Source organism: Helianthus annuus, chromosome 9 (genome assembly GCF_002127325.2).
Source record: "Helianthus annuus cultivar XRQ/B chromosome 9, HanXRQr2.0-SUNRISE, whole genome shotgun sequence".
NCBI classification, from domain to species: domain Eukaryota; kingdom Viridiplantae; phylum Streptophyta; class Magnoliopsida; order Asterales; family Asteraceae; genus Helianthus; species Helianthus annuus.
In genome coordinates this window covers 14,931,075-14,952,999 of record NC_035441.2, presented here as the reverse complement: position 1 = coordinate 14,952,999, position 21,925 = coordinate 14,931,075, and the positions used below count along the sequence as shown (strand labels likewise).

The following is a 21,925-nucleotide window of genomic DNA, read 5'->3' as shown; positions in this document are numbered from 1 at the left end:
GTTTCTCTACTTGCTACTAACTCGGTTTGCTTGCTAGCTTGGATTCCGCACTCGCTAGTAGGTTTGTATAACAAGGTTTAGGTTTGTTCTCGATCCTCCGAGAAAAGGGACCTACAGATCCAACAGTGTGCAGTGTTGATTTTATCCTCCAACAGAACCATGATCAAAAGGTGTTGGTTATGCGCTGCGGGTTGTTCAACCGATTGGTTCAGTCAGTCGGTTAACCACTAGTAATCATTTTTTGTTCGGTAATCGGTTTACAACATGTTAAGCAAAAAGAGAATGTCCCTGTTGCATTCTATAAATCAGAAACATAAATATTCGAAAACTGGACTTTGAATACTTCTTCTTGAATCCCAACTTACCAACAGATTGTCCCTGTTATTCACAACTACACATAGCAGACTCCGGATCTTGAGATTATATTAGTAAAACCACAGGACTCAAGCTGCCCCCTAGACCCTGTAATACGCAGATCTTTCAATTGAAAAATGTTGTACGGAAGATGTCTTATACCCGCACCTCCTATGTTTAACGTATTCAAGCATTTCATATCTCCAAATTCCTTGGGCAATTTTTCAACTTGTATACAGAATCGGAGATCCAAATCTCTTAAACTTTCCATCTTACAGATACTGTTTGGGATAACTTGTAAGGATCTACAATCACTTAAATCAAGTGATTTCAAACGTTTCAACATGCAAATGCTATCCGGAAGATGCTTAATCTCTTTCATCCACAAACGTAGCTTCTCTAGACTTTGTAAGTGGTACAGATCATTGGGCACCTCCGGAATACTGCCTATAAGAGTGAGCTCTCTTAAATGTTGTAAACCACAAATGCTTGTTGAAAACGACTCAAGGTTTGTGCAAGCACATAGACCAAAAGATATAAGCTTCTCAATATTTCCACTCGATGAGGGTAGAGGTTCCCAATATGTACAATTAAACTGAAACTTAGGCAAATTACTGTGTGGATGCAGTGGGCATCTATCTAGGGACTCCGCAATTAGGTTCAATCTAACTACATCATGTACTTTATTCCTTTTGTAAACAACAAAATGTTTAAACCTTGAGCAACCGTTGAAGTTAAAGTAGACAAGATTTTTTAGACAACCCACGGGTGCGTGAATTTCTTGAAGGTAATAACATCCTTCTAGATCTAACACCTTGAGATGTGGAGTCATCTCAAGATTGAGGTTACTCACCTTAGAACCACCAAGGCAGAGGAATTGGAGCTCGGGACATTCAACGGGCATGTGGAGTTCTACAAAGTCATAACATCCTTTGAGATTTAAGCTTACAAGATTTGGAGTAATCCCGAGGTTAAGGTTACACACCTTAGAACCTTCGAGGTTGAGAAATTTGAGCTTTGGATATTCAACGGGGATGTGTAGTTTGAAAAAGACAAAACATCCTTCCAGATGTAACTTTTCGAGATTTGGAGTCATACTAAGGTCAAAGGTTTCTAACTTTGAATATCTGAGGTCAATGAATCTTATCTTATTTAGAACCTATCATCAGAAAAGAAAAAAATATTAGTGTAGTGACAAAATAAAATATTATATTGTAATGCATGATGCAAAAAAACAGATCAACCATTATTCTACCTTTTTTTCTCCTCCTTCCCAAAGCTCAGATATTTTGCTCCAAGCCATTTCAAGGTTAACGAGCTTGTTTGCTTGAAACGTTTGAGGTAAAGACCGAAAAGGGTATTCAGGCCAACATAGAGATTGTAAAGCATCTGGTAAGTATTGGCTAACTTCATCAACAGGCCATAATACAAGTCCTCTATGCACGGAAAGAAATCTAAGCTCCCTCATTTTCCTAAGACCTCTCATAATAGTTGTTGGATGGAGACTTGTGTATTTTAGTTTAATACTTCTTGTTGCTTCAGTACCCTGTAAAAAAAACATATATGAAACTTTGGTCAAAACAAATAAAAAGGTTCTAGTTTTCCACCATTCATATAAACTTGAACTTTACCAATTCATTAACCAATATATCTTCTATTTCCTCTTTAATCCATAGTCGGTTATGCTTGCTAGGCTCAAGAGGCTGCAAACCACGGACAATATTCCAGCCCATTTCTTCTATATGGTCATGGAAACGCAAACCGTGATAATCAGAAATAGTTATCAAAGATTTCTGCTCAAGAACTCTTAAACCAATATGAGCATTAAACCCACAACTTTCAAGTATTCTTATTGAGTGGTCTTTCTTTTCACCTTTCAGTATGCATACAACATCTAAGAATATTTCTTTCTCATCATTCTCTAGGCCATTATAGCTTAGTTCCAATCTTTTCAAAGTTTTCTCCAACGGAATTGTTTTTAGTCTTTCTATGGTGTCTACCCATTCATGCTTAGTTCTACCACAAAGATGTGAACCCAAAACTTTGATTGTTAAGGGAAGACCGGCAGCATAACGTACAACTTTTCTTAATAGCTCTTCATACCCATGATCTGGAATCTCCCTCCCAAATGCATACCTACTAAAGAGGCAAATTGCTTCCTCATCTGATAACAGATTGACATCATGAATAACATTCACTTGTTGAGCTACTAACACTTGCTCATCTCTTGTGGTGATGATGATTCTACTTCCCGGCTTAAACCAGGTAGGCTCACCTGCTAATGCTTCAAGCTGGTCTATATCATCCACATCATCTAGAACTACAAGAACCTTTCTATGAGGCATCATCTTTTGCATCATACTTTTTCCGTCCGACACACCAGCTACAACAATTTTTTGATCGTTTAACACAGATGAAAGGATTTGTTTTTGCAAATCCTTCAACCCAAACAAAGAGCCTTTTGAAACTTCTCTGACATCTTCAACAAAGCTCTTACCTTCAAACCAGACGGATATATTATCAAAAATAGCTCTCGCCAAAGTCGTCTTCCCACCACCTCCAATCCCTTTGATCCCTATCATCCGAACATCATCTAAATCAAGTTCCAAAGATGAAATTACGTCCCTTACCCGAGTCTCCATGCCTACTAACTTCCTATCGATGCTCAAGTTAATGAGATGTAGCTTTCGTGAAACGTCTTGAACGATTTGTTGGATAAATTTTGCTTCATGCCTGTGGGTTAAAGAAGATTTAATTAAATTACTTACAATCCCACATGAAACATGAGATTGAAACTCTTAATCTCTACACATCCTTAAGTACAAGGGTTGTACGGTAATTAGAGTAAAGTATGGCGGTTACATGGCGGTTATAAAGTTCAGGGACTAAAAGTGGCAAACCAGAAGTTGATAACCACCACCCCAAGGGTTGCGAAACCCCTTGGAGAGGCACCTTTTGATCTCGGCCACAAAGAAGGAAAAGAAAGGGTGGAACCGGTTCAAGTTTGTGGCTACAAATCAACGTACCCCTTCACGATCAATCTCATCCACACATTCAAGGGATGCGTCTATTCACAAAGAGATACAACTCTTCACTCGCACCCGTTGAAAACTATAAATAAGGGTCATTTGTTTTTCATTTGTACTACAACATACACTCACATATTCGATACATACATACATTCGGTTATTGCATTCGGTTATTGTTATTCAAGTTTGTTTATCACGTTCTAGAGATCAAGATCCATTTTGGGGCCAACAATTGGTATCAGAGCGCCAGGCTCTAGGCACAGGAATCGCAAGGCATCGAATCACAAAGTCATGCGCGATCAGGTTTCATCATTCTAATTTTTCAATTCGCAAGTTTTAGTTTTTTCGGTTCAAGGTTGTCGAACCAGGGTTCTGTTCAAAATTTAGGGTTTTGATTTCGGGGTTATAGTGCGAATTAGATTGTCAGGAATTCAATTAATACGCGTTGTGGTTATTCGCGGGTTTAAGATTTGAGAGTTTGTTGAATTCAAGGGAATTGAATTTTACCAGTACAGTGGTTCGTATTGGTGGTCAAGAAATTTTAGAAACAAGAAAGTAAGGGTTGTGAGAATTCTAAGTTAGCAATCAAACTAAGGGTTCGTGAGTGTATCGAACCAAGTACAAGAGCGCAAGACATGGTTCTTTTGTTTCATTTGGAGGGCCAGGAAGAATCAAAATTTAATCCGGTGGTTATACGCGATCAGTTCTAGTCGCGGGTGAAGGTTTGAAGGCCAAAGTCATAGTATAGAAAAGAAAATTGAGCGAATCAATTGTGAAAAAAGAAAATCGAGTGAGTCGATGGTGAAGAAGAAGCGAGTAAAGACGGAAGCATTTGAGTAATTCCAAGTGTGTTCGAAGAATCTAGAATAACCAAGTGAAGGCTTGAAGGTTTTTTCAATCAGAAACAAAGTGGTATGCGGAATAGACAATTGTAGATGCAGTGAATGCAAAGAAACACGATGACGCAGCGAATGCAGCAAAGGGAAAAATGATGTAATGAATACAGGAAACAAAAAAAAGGTGCAGTGAATGCAGAAAAACTTGAAGTTATTGAAATAATGAATATTGTTTGTAAGACATCAAAAAAAGAAGGTTTGTGTGATTCGAAACCTTGGGGAAAAGTGTAGTCGATTTGTGAGGAGTTGAAGGAAAGAAGAACCGTGTGATGCGGAGGAAGATAACCTGTGAAAGGTATAACAAAACAGTCCAGTGAGTGGATCGGATTAAAGCGAAGAATCCGTGAGGGAAGCAATCAATGATGAAGAACCCGTTGTGAGAAACAACCGTGATGACGAGATTAAATCTGTGATAGATCAAGAAGAAGAAAGAATTGTTGTATGACACAACCGCAAGAGAAATCTAAGTGAGTTAGATTATCCAAAATCTATGCGAGATGGATGCAAGTCATGTGATATGATAGTGGGCAAGTCAATCAAGACCGGGTGAAGTTCGTGTTGAGACAACTACACAAGAAAAGATTCGTGTGATACAAATCAAGTGCGGTCAAGGCAAGTGTGAAGCAAAATATCTGTGTGAAGCAAGTTCGTTTGAAGCGAGTTCAAGTAAAACAAGGTTCGTGAGGAGCAAGGTTGGTGAATAAGAAGATCCGTGTGAAACGTCGGATACCGAGGAGTTTTAAGAAAAATGGAATTGATCAAAGTTCAAGATCTACAACTCAAGGATGTTCAAGATTAGGGGGGTGAATGAAACTCTTAGTCTCTACACATCCTTAAGTACAAGGGTTGTACGGTAATTAGAGTAAAGTATGGCGGTTACATGGCGGTTATAAAGTTCAGGGACTGAAAGTGGCAAACCAGAAGTTGATAACCACCACCCCAAGGGTTGCGAAACCCCTTGGAGAGGCACCTTTTGATCTCGGCCACAAAGAAGGAAAAGAAAGGGTGGCACCGGTTCAAGTTTGTGGCTACAAATCAACGTACCCCTTCACGATCAATCTCCTCCACACATTCAAGGGATGCGTCTATTCACAAAGAGATACAACTCTTCACTCGCACCCGTTGAAAACTATAAATAAGGGTCATTTGTTTTTCATTTGTACTACAACATACACTCACATATTCGATACATACATACATTCGGTTATTGCATTCGGTTATTGTTATTCAAGTTTGTTTATCACGTTCTAGAGATCAAGATCCATTTTGGGGCCAACAGAGATGATATGGATCACCCTATTAAACCGATACTAGAAAAAAAATGTAAAGATCAAATACAAAATGTAAATGAATATTTTTCTTTTCTTTTTTTTTTTTTTGAAATTATTTTCTCATCTATTTAAGCACAATGTTTAGTTGCAAAATGTAAAAAAAAAAAAAAAAAAAAAAAAAAAAAAAAAAAAAAAAAACTTTTTTAGATTGTGAGACTAAAACACGTGCTTGACATCATGAAAAAAAATCCAAAAATATAAAACAATTCCCTCCTTTACTTCTCATGTTAAGACCCATTTGTACCGGAACCTTACTTTATAAGAAAAAGAAAAAAGAAACCGAAGAATACCCGTTGAAAGTGTTCTTCAACTCCATCCCAGCTAGGCTTGCTGCTTCTGTAAGAGCATTTCTCCACCCTCCAATCTCATCTTTCTTTTCCTTTTTGGAAAAACGCAAAACTTTCTCAGTATTAACAAATCATTTCAGTGAACAAATACAAATTCATTGATAAAGATGTTACCAGATTTACATCTTCCAACGTCCTCTTCCTTGTGACCTGTTCAAAGGCTTCCCCAACTGACCCACTTTGTTTGCGGACTTCAGTGGGTTCCACATCATAGAAGATGGGGTAAGCAGTATGCTCAGTCATCTTTTGGCACTCCATAATCTTGACGAGCTCGTCTAAGCACCATGATGAAGATGCATAGTTCCTTGAGAAAACAATGATGTAAAATCTCGAGTCTTCAATGGACTCGATGAGCTGATCTCCGATTCTTTCCCCTTTCTCGATCTTTTCATCATCCTTATATGTTATAATGCCCTTTTGGTGAAGAGCATGATAGAGATGATCAACAAAGTTCTTGCGGGTGTCTTCACCCCTAAAACTCAAAAATACGTCATACTTGAAGCTCCTTTGTATGGATGAAGCTGAAGTAGATGCCATTATGCAAGTGTTTGATGGATCAAACAAACTGAAATCTTTAATGATTGAGGGAAATTTTTAAGAACTTATTAGAGAATAATAATCCTTACCAAGAAAACAATTCGGTATCAATATAATTTATGATGGGGTTGGGACAAAGTATTCTTGTTTGCATTATATAAAAGATAAAAGACCATAAAGATTAAAAAAAAAAGCATACATGACCCTCCATAGAAGTGACTAATTACGCGTGATGACCATTTACATGTTTATTGTTTCTCTTTTTGACTTTATGGGTGCCAACAGCTAAAGGTGTGTATTTATATGTATAAAAAGGTAAAAAGTCGAAACAATTAGACCATGTGTAGTGGGAGGGGAAGACCCTTGAGCATTTTGCGTCATGTGGCGGTCCATTCATCATTTAGGCATTGTGGGGCATTATGTTAAAAAGAGTGTAACGGGGCTTGAAATCTTGTAATGATTAGATATTCTAATAGAATTAAATAAAAAAAATAAAAAAACGATCAAAAAAATGTTATTGACCAAAGAAACAAGTGAAGGCGTTTAAAAAAGGACGCCCCGCCATTTTTTTCCAAAAAAAAAAACCGCCCCGGGCAGTTCCGAGGCGTGTTTGGGTGTTTTTTGAGCATGTTTAGCACCATTACAAGTTCCTAAGATTATCTTTAATCATGATTTAAACGCCCGTTTATGGCTGCAAACGCTCGCAGCCGTTTGCGGCCGCGTTTGCAGTCGTAAAACGTTACGGCTGCAAACGCGTTTACGGCTGCAAACGCGGCCGCAAACGGCCGCGAAATCGCTGCCGTTTTCAGCTGTGTTTGCAGCCGTTTAAATGCCCGTTTACCGCCGCAGACGCAGCCGCAAACGGCTGCAATCCAAGTGTTTGATTACTGCACGGCTCCTGGCAAAACAAACAGGCCGGGTCTGGTTGGGTTGAGTGGTGGATCAGATTAGGTTCGGGTTAGAGCGGGTCAAAAAAACATAACTTATCATTTTTTTATAAGAATATAATGTTTCGGTATTTTTTAACCATCATGTTTTTTATAACTAAATACCACATAACCTTTATATTTACAAGGATTTAAACTCAAACTACTTTTGTAGAGAACAACATGTATACCACTAGATCAATGAGTTCTTAAATTTGTTATTGATGTTAAAGTTTGACAAAATCGTCGAAACACATTTGCACTATATAAATGGATTTTAATCAGTAAACTGTTAATTATACACTGCTCATAGGAACACTTTAATTGCCTTGGTACCATAAGCGCATTGAATGCGCTTCGCCTAAAAATCTCGCCTAGGCGCAGGAGGCGCTACAAAACCATCCGACATAGAACAGCCGACTACTAGAGTACTAATCTATTAGTGATGTAAAAAACCTAATCACAGCATATCAATACCACAAAGAACAGTTGACTGGGGCAATAAGTCAAACAAATCGAGTTCAGTGGCTAAACCCTAACAAGTCAAACAAATCAACACTAATCAATGCTTAAGCAAACCCTAATTTACGAAAGTTCAATCACTAACCAAACCCTAATTTACCTAAAAAAACATCTAATTTACGGATAAAATACAAAAAAAAATCAAAATTACTTAAATAGGTTGTGTAAATACCTGTTTTATACTTCGAATTTGTGTCGTATACGGTCGATTATTTCAGTCGCCTTCGTATGCTCTCGGTTGTGTGTGTTTTTGAGATTTGGGGAAGAACAGAGCTGCGTAGCGGTTTAACTGATTTAAATCAGAACCTCTACGCAGCGTAGAGATCCTTACGAAGCATATAAGAAAAGTCAAAAAGCAGTTCTATTACCATTTTGTCCTTGTGTTTGGGGCAATACGGAGCTGATTACAAGGGTCAGAAGGTCATTTACTACCTTTATATACGCTTCGTATGGATCTCTACAAAGCGTATATAAAGGTAAAGAGAATGACCTTTATACCCTTGTATCAATACGTATAAAGGTCATTCTCTTGACCTTTATATACGCTTCGTAGAGATCCATACGAAGCGTATATAAAGGTAGTCAATGACCTTCTGACCCTTGTAATCAGCTTCGTATTGCCCCAAACACAAGGGCAAAATTGTAATTAACATATATTGGTTTTGAAACTTTGATTTGGGGGGAAATTGTCCACCTTTTGCATACGGTGCGTATGGACCAATACGCTGCGTATAACCATATTCATTTTACTAGTTTGCCCTTGTGTTGAGACAATACGAAGCCAAAAACAGGGCTTTTTTGTCCTTTGCACTACCTACGCTACGTAGGGATCCCTACGCAACGTATATAAAGTTCCATTTTTTTGTGTGTGTTTTCCTTTGTTTAAATTTATAGAAAACAATATTATTTGATAAATAATACAAATATAATTTAGAAAAGCTAAAAATAATACATTATGAATTATAAAAATTAAAAATGATACAAACTTTATAAATCAAAAAATTTCTACAATTTACAAAAATACAAGTTTCCGTTTAATCTTCGATAACATTTAAACTCGGTTCTTTGTCTTTGTCTGAGTCTGATTTGGGATTGATTAACTCGTAGTAGTGCTGTAACCTCGGTCTATACATTTCTTCCCACCGTTTCACAGCTATTTATCGATGAGTCGACCACAATGGGGTCGCTAAAGGCATGAGGTAGTCTCCTTCCAACTTAGCATGTATGAAGTGTCCCCCGTGAACATGTACGAGCGTTATCGCTTGAGGTCGTGGATCTAGTGGGGCATCCGTTAATGGGAAGATGGTAGAGCTCCCTTCGATTCTTAACACGTGGAGGACAATATTATACCTTTACGCTACAAGAAGCCCTACGTAGGGCATTTCCATCCAGTGAGTTGGATCGCACCCTTTCACTGAATGCCATTCGATTTTGTTACGTATTCGATTAAAGTCTCCTTTGTTATATGTTTCGAATACATGCTTCCAACGCGGCTTGTTATGGTCAATCTGCAGTAGTAAATCACTTCGAATACGGGGCCATACGTGTTCCGTAAAACCTAACCCGACAGCCACAGACCTGTACCCACAATGACCGTCTGGGGTCGCATCTTGTATACGCGATATGTAAGAGTGAAACTCTGATGGAATTTGATTCTTAAACCTCTGAATGCTTAACAAGTGCTCGTCCCCCTTCATTAATGGAAAACCCTGATCATCCCGCTTCTCCTTCTTTTTAGAACTCGTTGAACTGTTTCGTTTCATTTTAGGTTTTTTAGACATTACAACCGAACCAGTTCCACGAGAGCCCTCTGACGGTACGTATGAGCTGCATCGGGGTAAATCAAACCTATATTTGGGGGAAGCGGTATATACGTTGCTGTCCTCGCCATAGGAGCTGTATCTCGCAGCTTCATCTAACCTCGCAGCTTCATCTAGCCTTTCTTGTACTTTCTTTGATGTAGGCCGACCGCGAGTATTTTGCTGGACGATTGGTGGTTTCTTGGTTGACGATTTCGGGGTGAAGACCGCTTTTATCTTTGAAAGCATACTCTTTTGCTGAATGGGGGACTGCGCCTCTAAATGTTGCCGCACATTATTGAGCTCTGCTACAATGTCGACTTCCTCGTCTACCAGTTTACACGGGAGCAAGTCAAGCTTACGCCAGAATATGTGACACCCCAGGAAAACCAGTAAACACTGCAACTTAACTAGCTTCCTCAGTAACCACGTGCTAAATTTCGGGACGAAATTTTCTTAACAAGGGGAGAATGTGACAACCCTCGTAATTTCATGTATCCGTACGATTATTTAATGATAATTAAAGTGCTTGGTGATTGTGTTGAATTACTTAACTGTTTCCTGATTTCTGTGTCATGCTTACATGTGCTTGTTAACCTACTAGTCATGTGCAGAAAATTTACTTAAAGGTCCTGAATATTTTCCTAAGTGTTAGGAATTAATTGTGTTACAAATATATATATATATATATATATATATATATATATATATATATATATATATATATATATATATATATATATATATATATATATATATATATATATAAGACCCTTTACGAAATAATTAAACACTTTAACGAAACAGTATCCGACCGAACAACCGGACATTACCCGGGACGCCAAATATTTGTCAAACACATTGTGTTATTATTTCATGGCTAGTTATGATCCTCGTTTACCATAACACCCGTTAAATATCAAGTAACTAGTATATGTAAGTTTATACTTGACAATAAACTAACCTTTGCAATTTAGTTACAAAAACTTACATCAAGACCCCCCCCCCCAACCGATTTCAGTCCCCATGGACCCCACCATATTTGCACACCATACTTCCAATCTCATTTCTTGATTTGTTCTAATCTTATAATGGATAGATTACTTGTGAAGTTGAACATAATATTGGAAGACATGATATAAGTAAGGCTTCAAGATCACCATCATTTCTCATATCTTACACTCTCTCACTCTCAACTCTCTCTCCCTCTCTCGGCCCTACCCAAACCGCCACCATCACCACCTCGAGTCCACCACATTCATCCATCTTTGAGTTCCATTCAAGCCTAGGAAGTGATTCAAGGAAGTTGCAACTTGTGGAGCTTTAAAGGAACTTGTTTCTTGCTTCTTCTTCATCATTTTTCATCATCTTCTTCAATAGATTCTACCCTAGCCTTGTGCTAGTAGTAAGCTCATGACAAACCCTTGTTCATCTTGTTTTATGGCTAAAATATTGTAGTATGATACTTATGTTTAAAACACTAAATAACAAGAACTAAGAAGATGAACATAAAGCTTTATTAAAGATGAAACATGGTGTAATAATGTTAGTATGAAGTTGTTTTGATATGTTGCTGATTACTTGCTGATTACTTGTTAATGTTAAATGTCGTTATTGATCGCTAAACATGTTAACCGAATCAATCGAGCACGCTTTAGAATGTTAAAAGCTGAAAACAGGAGGTAGTTTAGTGATTTCAGCCAACTTCAGTTGGCTATAACCGGACCTTAATAAAACGAAAAATGCATTTTCTGAAGTCTAGATTTATGTATTATGAAATACGGTTCTAATGGCGCTGGAATCATAATTTTTGGACTTCGTTTACTATTTTTAAAGACACGTTTTGTAACAACAGCTAAAGCTGAGTTTTTGCTGCAGTAGATGACCACTGATGTATTTGTAATTATCCCACTGGAATTTCGTAAATCGAACTTACGATGAATTTTTAATTAATTATTCTGTGGACTGCAATCAGAAAAAGATGAATCTGATTGCAGTCCGGAAAATGAATTTTTATAAAATATTGGTGATATTGGATCTCGAGATTTTTACACAATTATATTTGGATCATTTAAGACCTTCCGTAAAAAGTTGGGAATTTTTCGAAGAAGTTAACTATTTTATTAAAATCCCCGAAAACAGCCCAGTTTTGAATATAAAAGCTTAAACGACATAAGTGGTAATTTGCGTAACTAAATGTCTGGTAGGTTACCTGAGAATAATCTAACATGTTATATGTCAATAAAAGTGTTATGTGCAATGTCGTATGTTTGCTTATGAACGGGAATAGATGGGAAGTTTATATGGGCATGAACCGTTAAAGTGATGCGTGCTATGTGATAGATACGTGTAGGAACTTTGTGCTCTATTTGAAGTCACTAATAAACTAAGTGGTAATCATATTAGGACATGATTGACCGACCTTGACTGTTAGCTATTTTGAGAGTTAAACCGAGCAACCGAGGTGAGTTCACACTTTCTACAAGGCATGGGATTCCCGGTGGTTTGGGAATGGGTTAAGAAACTAAAATGGAATCTACATATCCTCCTTGGGTAGGATAAGTATGGCCATCCTCCATGGGTAGGATGCCAATATTAATCCTGCGTACTCTCCTTGGGTAGAATACGTACGTTCGTCCTCCTTGGGTAGGACAACAACCTTAAACCTTACTAGACAAAACTCTATCATGAAGTCCCTCATTTTATATCGACTTAATCGCCGAGGCCAATGGCGAGCGGGTCATTAGTTAATAGCGCTATTAGGTTTAACAAACCTCACACTGTGTCGTCCGAACGGGCGTGTACTAATGGACTATGGAAAACTGTCAATGATGATAGAACATTGACGTAGGGCACAACTATTGTTCGTCAGTTGTCGATATCGGTCTAGTGGTTCACATGGGGAAGCCCCCACTAATATGGTGTGGGTAATAAAGAATGAATTGGTAAATTTTACTTTCAACTACGGGGTAACCCCCACGACAATTACGCCAACGAAAGACAAACCACGTTTTTGGAAACAACTTAAAACTAAACAACCAAACATGAACTCACTCAACTTTGTTGTTGACTCGTTGTTACATGCCTTACAGGTCGCTAGATGCTATGGAGCTTGCACGAGGAGGATGTCGTTGTGGGATATGGACTATTATGTCCCGTGTTTAATAAATAAACTTTATGAACTTATGGAACCTATGTTTTGGTCTATAAACTTATGAACTATGAACTTATGTTTTGAACTTACGATTATGCTTCCGCTGTTTAAGTTAAAATTGGTTAACTAGCTTTTGGTCACCAATTGTATTGTGGTTGGTTTTATTTTACTTGATTGTGTTGTTCAATATGATTGGTGGCTCAATCCTGGTCATTTCACGCCTCCAAGCGGTGATACTCCGCATGGTGGATTTTGGGGGTGTGAGAGATTGGTATCAGAGCCATTGGTTATAGTGAACTTGGTTTTAAAAAGGGAAAAGCTTTTTGACAAAACCAGACTATAACCTGTACAGTGCTCAACGATCCACAACGACGCTTCGTTCCACGTGCAAGACTCGACACAATAGGTGGTATGATTTATGTTATATTGTCGGTTAGATAGTTCACACTGTGCATTAATTAACGTGATAATTGCTATTTGAACCTTGTGTGTTTACTCTCTGCTGTCACTCCACACTTACGCACTTTCGCGACACTTTCCTCACTTACGTTGCTTCATTGTGAAGATCATGAATGGACACGGAGGACGTATCAACCTAACTCAAGCCCAGTTGACGACTTTAATCAATAAACGAGTTGCTGAGGCACTCGCAGCTGTCCCTGTAGGAGGTCAGCATTCTCAGCCTCCTGTGTGCACGTTCAAAACATACATGGATTGTCGACCTAGTACTTTCAGCAGCACAGAAGGAGCTGTAGGTCTTCTTCACTGGTTCGAGAAGCTTGAGTCTGTTTTTGAGATGTGTGAATGCCCCGAAGATCATAGGGTGAAATATGCTACTGGAACACTCGAAGGTGCTGCGTTAACCTGGTGGAAAGCGCATGTTCAACTACTAGGGCTGGCGGTTGCTAATGCCACCCCATGGAACGGTTTCAAAGAACTGATCAAAGAATAGTACTGCACTCGGGACGACATCCACAAGCTAGAGGTGGAATTTTTCAATCTGAAGATGACGGGGTCTAAGATTGAGGCGTATACTAAGAGGTCAAACAAGCTGGCCATCTTGTGCCCTACTATGGTGGACCCTCCCATCAAACGAATTGAGCTGTACCTCAAGGGTCTTGTACCAGAGATTCAGAGTCATGTGACTTCAGCTAACCTGGGTACCATTCAGCAAATCATTAAGTTGGCCCATCGTCTCACCGATCAAACAGTTGAACAGAATAGACTGCCCAAACGTGTCAGTGCCACAACTACTCCTGATGCACCTAGCGACAACAAGAGAAAATGTGATGGGAATTCCAGTAAGGGTTCTACTTCAGTTCAGTCTCAACAGCGAAAGACTAATGACTACCAGAGTCCTGGTCAGCAATCTTCCAGTAGTCAAGGACATGGTGGATATCGAGGGAACCACCCCATGTGCAACCGATGCCACAAACATCATAGCGGGAAGTGCAACAAGGGTCGTTGCCTGAGGTGTAACAAGTTTGGTCATGAAGCAAAGGATTGCAGGAGCGCACGACCAGCAAATCAGAATCGCCAACAACAACAACAAGCTCCACAGAACCACCCGCAGCAACAACAGCAGGGCAATAAAGGATGTTTTCAGTGTGGCGCTGAAGGCCACTTTAAGAGGAACTGCCCTCAGCTGAACCAGAATCAGAACAACAACAACCAAGGAAACGGGAACAACAATGGAGGCAACAACGGGGGTAACAATAATGGCAATGGAGCCAGGGGACGTGTTTTCGTGCTAGGTCAGGGTGATGCAAGGAACGATCCCAGCGTTGTGATGGGTAAGTTTCTTCTGGATGATTTCTGTGTTACTGTTTTATTCGATTCGGGTGCTGATACTAGTTATGTGTCCTTAAAAGTTAGCCAAATGCTTAAACGCACTCCAACACTTTTGACCACCAAACACACGGTAGAGCTAGCAAACGGTAAAAGTCTCGAGGCCACGCACATAGTTAAGGGTTGTAACCTCGTCTTAGCTGGTCAGACCTTCTCTATCGACCTTATTCCTATCGTACTTGGTAGTTTCGACGTCGTTATTGGGATGGATTGGCTATCTCATCATCAAGCGGAGATTATTTGCAAGGAGAAAATCGTCCGCATTCCTCGTTCTGGTGAAGAACCTCTTGTGATTCATGGCGATAAGAGTGGTGCTGTCGTAGGCATTATCTCTTTCCTTAAGGCCCAGGAGTGTTTACGAAAGGGCCACACTGCCATTCTAGCACTCGTTACTGACGCATCAATGGAAGAGAAGAGAATTGAAGACATTCCTATTGTGCGTGATTTTCCTGAGGTATTTCCTGAGGAATTACCTGGTCTTCCGCCTCATCGACAAGTCGAGTTTCAAATCGAGCTAGCTCCTGGAGCAGCACCAATAGCTCGTGCACCTTATCGACTTGCTCCGTCAGAACTTGAAGAACTGTCCACGCAACTACAAGAACTCTTGGAAAAGGGTTTTATACGTCCTAGCTCTTTGCCCTGGGGAGCTCAAGTCTTGTTTGTGAAGAAGAAGGACGGTACTTTTAGAATGTGTATTGACTATCGCGAACTTAACAAGGTGACCGTGAAGAATCATTATCCTCTCCCACGCATTGATGACCTATTCAACCAGTTGCAAGGGTCGAGTTTCTACTCCAAGATTGACCTGAGGTCAGGCTACCATCAACTGAGAGTCCGGGAGGAGGACGTCTCCAAAACAGCATTCAGAACTCGTTACAGCCATTACGAGTTTCTGGTTATGCCTTTCGGATTAACGAATGCACCAGCGGTCTTCATAGATCTCATGAACCGAGTATGCAAACCTTACCTGGATTAGTTCGTTATTGTTTTCATTGACGATATCCTGATCTATTCTAAGAGTCAGGAGGAACACGAGCAGCATCTACGACTTATGCTGGAACTTCTTCGAGCAGAGAAGTTGTATGCCAAGTTTTCAAAATGTGACTTCTGGCTTCGCGAAGTCCACTTTCTAGGCCACGTAGTAAACAAGGATGGGATTCATGTTGATCCATCCAAGGTTGACTCGATCAAGAACTGGCCTGCACCCCGTACACCAACAGAAATCCGCCAATTTTTGGGTTTGGCGGGCTACTACAGAAGATTCATCAAGGATTTCTCTAAGATTGTGCAACCTCTCACTTCAGTGACTCAGAAAGGTGTCACCTATCGTGGCGATGCCCAGGAATCCGATTTTCAGCACTTAAAGGATGGACTTTGTAACGCACCTATCCTCTCATTTCCAGAGGGCACAGATGATTTTGTTTTTTTGTTGCGACGCTTCCATCCAAGGACTTGATTACCTGTCGATGCAACGTGACAAGGTCATTGCCTACGCATCGCGCCAACTTAAGGTTCACGAAAGGAACTACACTACGCACGACTTGGAATTGGGAGCAGTTGTTTTCGCGCATAAGATATGGAGACATTACCTATACGGTACCAAGTGCAGCATTTACACCGATCACAGGAGTCTCGAGCATATCTTCAAGCAAAAGGAGTTAATCATGCGACAACGACGATGGGTCGACCTCTTGAATGATTACGAATGTGTGATCAAGTATCACCCGGGCAAAGCCAACGTTGTGGCCGATGCTCTCAGTAGAAAGGATACTCTACCGAAGCGTGTACGTGCGTTACAGCTTACCATCCAATCTAACCTTCCCGCTCAGATTCGCGATGCTCAAGTTGAAGCATTGAAGGCAGAGAACATCAGGGATGAGTCCTTACGAGGATCGAGGCAACGACTAGAACAAAAAGAAAACGGCGCCTACTATGTTATCGGACGCATCTGGGTTCCATTTTATGGAGGCTTACGCGAGCTTGTGATGGATGAAGCACATAAGTCTCGATATTCAGTACATCCTGGTTCAGATAAGATGTACCACGACCGAAAGACTACATACTGGTGGCCTAGTATGAAAGCCAGCATAGCAACCTACGTCAGTAAATGCTTGACTTGTGCTAGGGTCAAGGTCGAATATCAGAAACCATCAGGCCCACTTCAACAACCAGAGATACCTAAGTGGAAATGAGAGCAAATTTCCATGGATTTCGTTACTGGCCTGCCCAGATCTCAACGCGGAAACGATACCATTTGGGTGATCATGGATCAACTGACCAAGTCTGCACATTTTCTAGCTATCAAGGAAACGGATAAGTTTTCTACTCTAGCAGACATCTACCTAAAAGAAGTGGTATCAAGGCACGGAGTGCCAACCTCCATCATTTCTGATCGTGACACGCGTTTTACTTTTGAACTGTGGCAAGCTATGCACAAGTGTTTTGGCTCACGTTTAGATATGAGCACCGCTTATCACCCACAGACGGATGGGCAATCTGAATGCACCATCCAGACCCTTGAAGACATGCTTAGGGCGTGTGTAATCGATTTTGGTAATGGCTAGGAAAAACACCTCCCGCTAGTGGAGTTCTCATATAACAACAGCTGCCACACCAGCATCCAGGCCGCTCCGTTTGAGGCATTGTACGGACGTAAATGCAGATCACCTCTCTGTTGGGCAGAAGTTGGTGACAGTCAAATCACTAGCCCAGAACTCATAGTAGATACAACAGAAAGGATTGCTCAGATACGGCAGCGAATGGCGGCAGCTCGTGACCGTCAGAAAAGCTATCCTGATAAGCGAAGAAAACCACTCGAGTTCCATGTTGGGGATCGGGTGCTATTCAAAGTCTCACCTTGGAAAGGTGTAGTTCGTTTTGGAAAATGAGGCAAGCTCAATCCGTGTTATGTCGGACCGTTCGAAATCATTGAGAAAATTGGCAAAGTCGCCTACAAGCTGAATCTACCGGCCGAACTCAGCGGAGTCCACAACGTTTTCCATGTGTCAAATCTGAAGAAGTGTCTGTCAGATGAGACCCTCATAGTTCCCTTAAAGGAGCTCACTATCGACGACCAGCTGCGATTCATCGAGGAACCAGTAGAGATTACTGATCGAGATGTTAAGATTCTCAAGCTTACCAGGATACCTCTCGTTCGAGTTCATTGGGATTCCCGTCATGGCCCAGAGTATACCTGGGAACGAGAAGACCAAATGAAACTCAAGTATCCCTAGTTGTTTAAGAAAAGTGCAACCACTACTGAGGCTGAAGCTACTGCAGAATTTCGGGACGAAATTCCAAATCAACGGGGGGATGATATGACACCCAGGAAAACCAGTAAACACCGCAACTTAACTAGCTTCCTCAGTAACCACGTGCTAAATTTCGGGATGTAATTTTCTTAGCAAGGGGAGAATGTGACAACCCTCGTAATTTCATGTATCCGTTCGATTATTTAATGATAATTAAAGTGCTTGGTGATTGTGTTGAATTACTTAACTGTTTCTTGATTTCTGTATCATGCTTACATGTGCTTGTTAACCTACTAGTCATGTGCAGAAAATTTAATAAAAGGTCCTGAATATTTTCCTAAGTGTTAGGAATTAATTGTGTTACAAAAATATATATATATATAAGACACTTTACGAAATAATTAAACACTTTAACGGAACAGTATCTGACCGAACAACCAGACATTACCCGGGACGCCAAATATTTGTCAAACACATTGTGTTATTATTTCTTGGCTAGTTATGGTCCCCGTTTACCATAACACCCGTTAAATATCAAGTAACTAGTATATGTAAGTTTATACTTGACAATAAACTAACCTTTGCAATTTAGTTACAAAAACTTACATCAAGACCCCCTCCCCCCAACCGATTTCGGTCCCCATGGACCCCACCATATTTGCACACCATACTTCCAATCTCATTTCTTGATTTGTTCTAATTTTATAATGGATTGAATACTTGTGAAGTTGAACATAATATTGGAAGACATGATATAAGTAAGGCTTCAAGATCACCATCATTTCTCATATCTTACACTCTCTCACTCTCAACTCTCTCTCCCTCTCTCGGCCCTCCCCAAACCGCCACCATCACCACCCCAAGTCCACCACATTCATCCATCTTTGAGTTCCATTCAAGCCTAGGAAGTGATTCAAGGAAGTTGCAACTTGTGGAGCTTCAAAGGAACTTGTTTCTTGCTTCTTCTTCATCATTTTTCATCATATTCTTTACTAGATTCTACCCTAGCCTTGTGCTAGTAGTAAGCTCTTGACAAACCCTTGTTCATCTTGTTTTATGGCTAAAATATTGTAGTATGATACTTATGTTTAAAACACTAAATAACAAGAACTAAGAAGATGAACATAAAGCTTTATTAAAGATGAAACATGATGTAATAATGTTAGTATGAAGTTGTTTTGATATGTTGCTGATTACTTGCTGATTAATTGTTAATGTTAAATGTCGTTATTGATCGCTAAACATGTTAACGGAATCAATCGAGCACGCTTTAGAATGTAAAAAGCTGAAAACAGGAGGCTGTTTAGTGATTTCAGCCAACTTCAGTTGGCTGTAACCGGATCTTAATAAAACAAAAAATGCATTTTCTGAAGTCTAGATTTATGTATTATGAAATACGGTTCTAATGGCGCTGGAATCATAATTTTTGGACTTCGTTTACTATTTTTAAAGACACGTTTTGTAACAGCAGCTAAAGCTGAGTTTTTACTGCTGTAAATGGGTGATATGTTTTTAGTCATAACTAGAAATCTATGTTGAATCAGCTCATGAAATGTGTACAGTAGATGACCACTGATGTATTTGTAATTATCCCACTGGAATTTCGTAAATCGAACTTACGATGAATTTTTAATAAATTATTCGGTGGACTGCAATCAGAATTGCAGTCTGGAAAATGAATTTTTATAAAATATTGGTGATGAATTGGATTCCGAGATTTCTAGACAATAATGTTTGGATCGTTTAAGACCTTCTGTAAAAAGTTGGGAATTTTTGGAAGAAGTTAACTATTTTATTAAAATCCACGAAAACAACCCAGTTTTGAATATAAAAGCTGAAACGACATAAGTGGTAATTTGCGTGTCTAAATGTCGGGCAGGTTACCTGAGAATAATCTAACATGTTATATGTCAATAAAAGTGTTATGTGCAATGTCGTATGTTTGCTTATGAACGGGAATAGACGGGAAGTTTATATGGGCATGAACCGTTAAAGTGATGCATGCTATGTGATAGATACGTGTAGGAACTTTGTGCTCTATTTGAAGTCAGTAATAAACTAAGTGGTAATTATACTAGGACGTGATTGACCGACCTTGACTGTAAGTGTCACACCCCAACCAATGGCGGAAACATCGGGATGAGACGAAGTGTGAAGATTGCTCGAGACATCATAACACTAAATATTGTGACAAGTATTTAATTAGTAAATTTCATTTCATTTCTAATGAATCAATTACAAGAATTTGAAACAAAGTACAACATGAATAATGAATTACCATACAATAAGAATACAAAATTTAAAGTGTGTATCTAAGCATCCTACTAGATTCCATGCATCATCAACGTCATCTCAAAACCTGCAACATGTTTTAAAAAGCATAGTTCAATACAAAAGTATTGGCGAGTACACAAGTTTTAGACTCGTGTCGTGTGTATAAAAGCATTTTCAATCCAACATAGCATTTGGTATACAAAGTCAAACTATCATGCAACACAATATGTCAACTCTAGTGTCCACTAGTATTTAGTATTTAGCATCCCTCGCCGCAAGAGTGACGAGACCGTTATGTATAATAAATAGCATCCCTCGATACCGAAGTAACCGAGACCGTATAGTATAAAACTTAACAAAACCCCGTCGGGTGGTGTGCTACTCCTATAGCGCTATAATTGTTTAAGCCGAGTTAACAAGTAGTATGTATTCTAGTATGAACTTAAGCATAACAAAGCATGTATACGGATCGAATGAATAAAAGCATGTTTGTAAATTGTGCATTATAACAAGTAAACATGTTGCACCCAAAGTGTATTAAAAGGAAAATGGGTCAAGTGTACTCACATTGGTTGCGTAAGAGAATTTCTTGAATTATCGCACGAGTAAAGATAGGGAAAAATCCAAGAGAACGAACAAGAGCGATTATCCTAGATATTTAAGATCACATAACGAACCCATTATTTATTGGTTTAAAGTAAATAATTCTAATATTTATCGTTTATGGATTAATAACTTTGTATATTATATCTTATGTCACTATCAACTTTTATTGTTATAAAAAGGAAATAAAATTGACAATTTATTTAGGTTAGAGATTTTTATTATAAAAGAATGAAATGAAAATAATACTTGCGTTGATTAAGTTTTTTAAAGGAAACGAAAGGGAACTTATTAATTAATAATTATTCACTTTGAATAAGGCTTTACTATATATGTAAAACGGATATTATAAACTGAATACATAAAAAAAATGATCAAAACCGGCCGAACCGGGATCGAACTTGAGATGCCTACGATGTTACATAATCAGGTTTTATAAAAAGGATTTAAGTTGCAGCGTCAAAAACGAAAACGGGACTCGAACCCACTACTGAACTATAATATTATTTAGTGTGGAATTGGATTTTTTTTTATTTCCTTTGAACTTGAATACTTGCTACCTTGTCATCTTCTTCCATAATACAACAGAACAAGAACAACGACATAAACAAAAAAAACACAACATTTTGTTTTCATTCTATTGACTTAGATGTAAACAATATGAACATTAAAATGAAAGGAGGATAGGAATACATACAAAGGAGAAAAGAATATACGTAAACTGTATGAACTCAAAATATTTTGTTGTTTAAATCGTGTATGATGTCGAGTGAAAGTAATAGGAGGTTAAACGAAAAACAAAATGAGCAAGAAAGTATACCGAACAGTGGGGCGATGGTGAGTTCAACTTCGACGTGAAACCCGGTTGACTCCGGTGTCGTCTTCACGTTCCGGCGGCCCTCCGATGTCCTCGCGGGTGGGGTAACGGGAAGAATAAACTCCGCGCCTGTTTATATGTGATCGCACGAAGTTTTCAAGTCGTTTCGGGTGCTCCAAACTCCAGTGATGTGCCGATGACGAACAGAGTGTGCGATGGTATATACATATATGGTTA

The 21,925-nt window shown here is 39.2% G+C and overlaps 1 protein-coding gene across 1 annotated transcript in view; it reads right to left on the bottom strand.

Annotated features, from left to right (window-relative positions):
* LOC110877199 (disease resistance protein RPV1-like) overlaps positions 1–21,925 on the bottom strand; it is a 188,679-nt gene that overhangs the window by 23,323 nt on the left and 143,431 nt on the right. Inside the window, exon 3 of the mRNA XM_035977340.1 lies at positions 1,986–3,087. Coding sequence (XP_035833233.1) covers positions 1,986–3,087 — 1,102 coding nt within the window. The remainder of the gene's footprint in view (positions 1–1,985; positions 3,088–21,925) is intronic.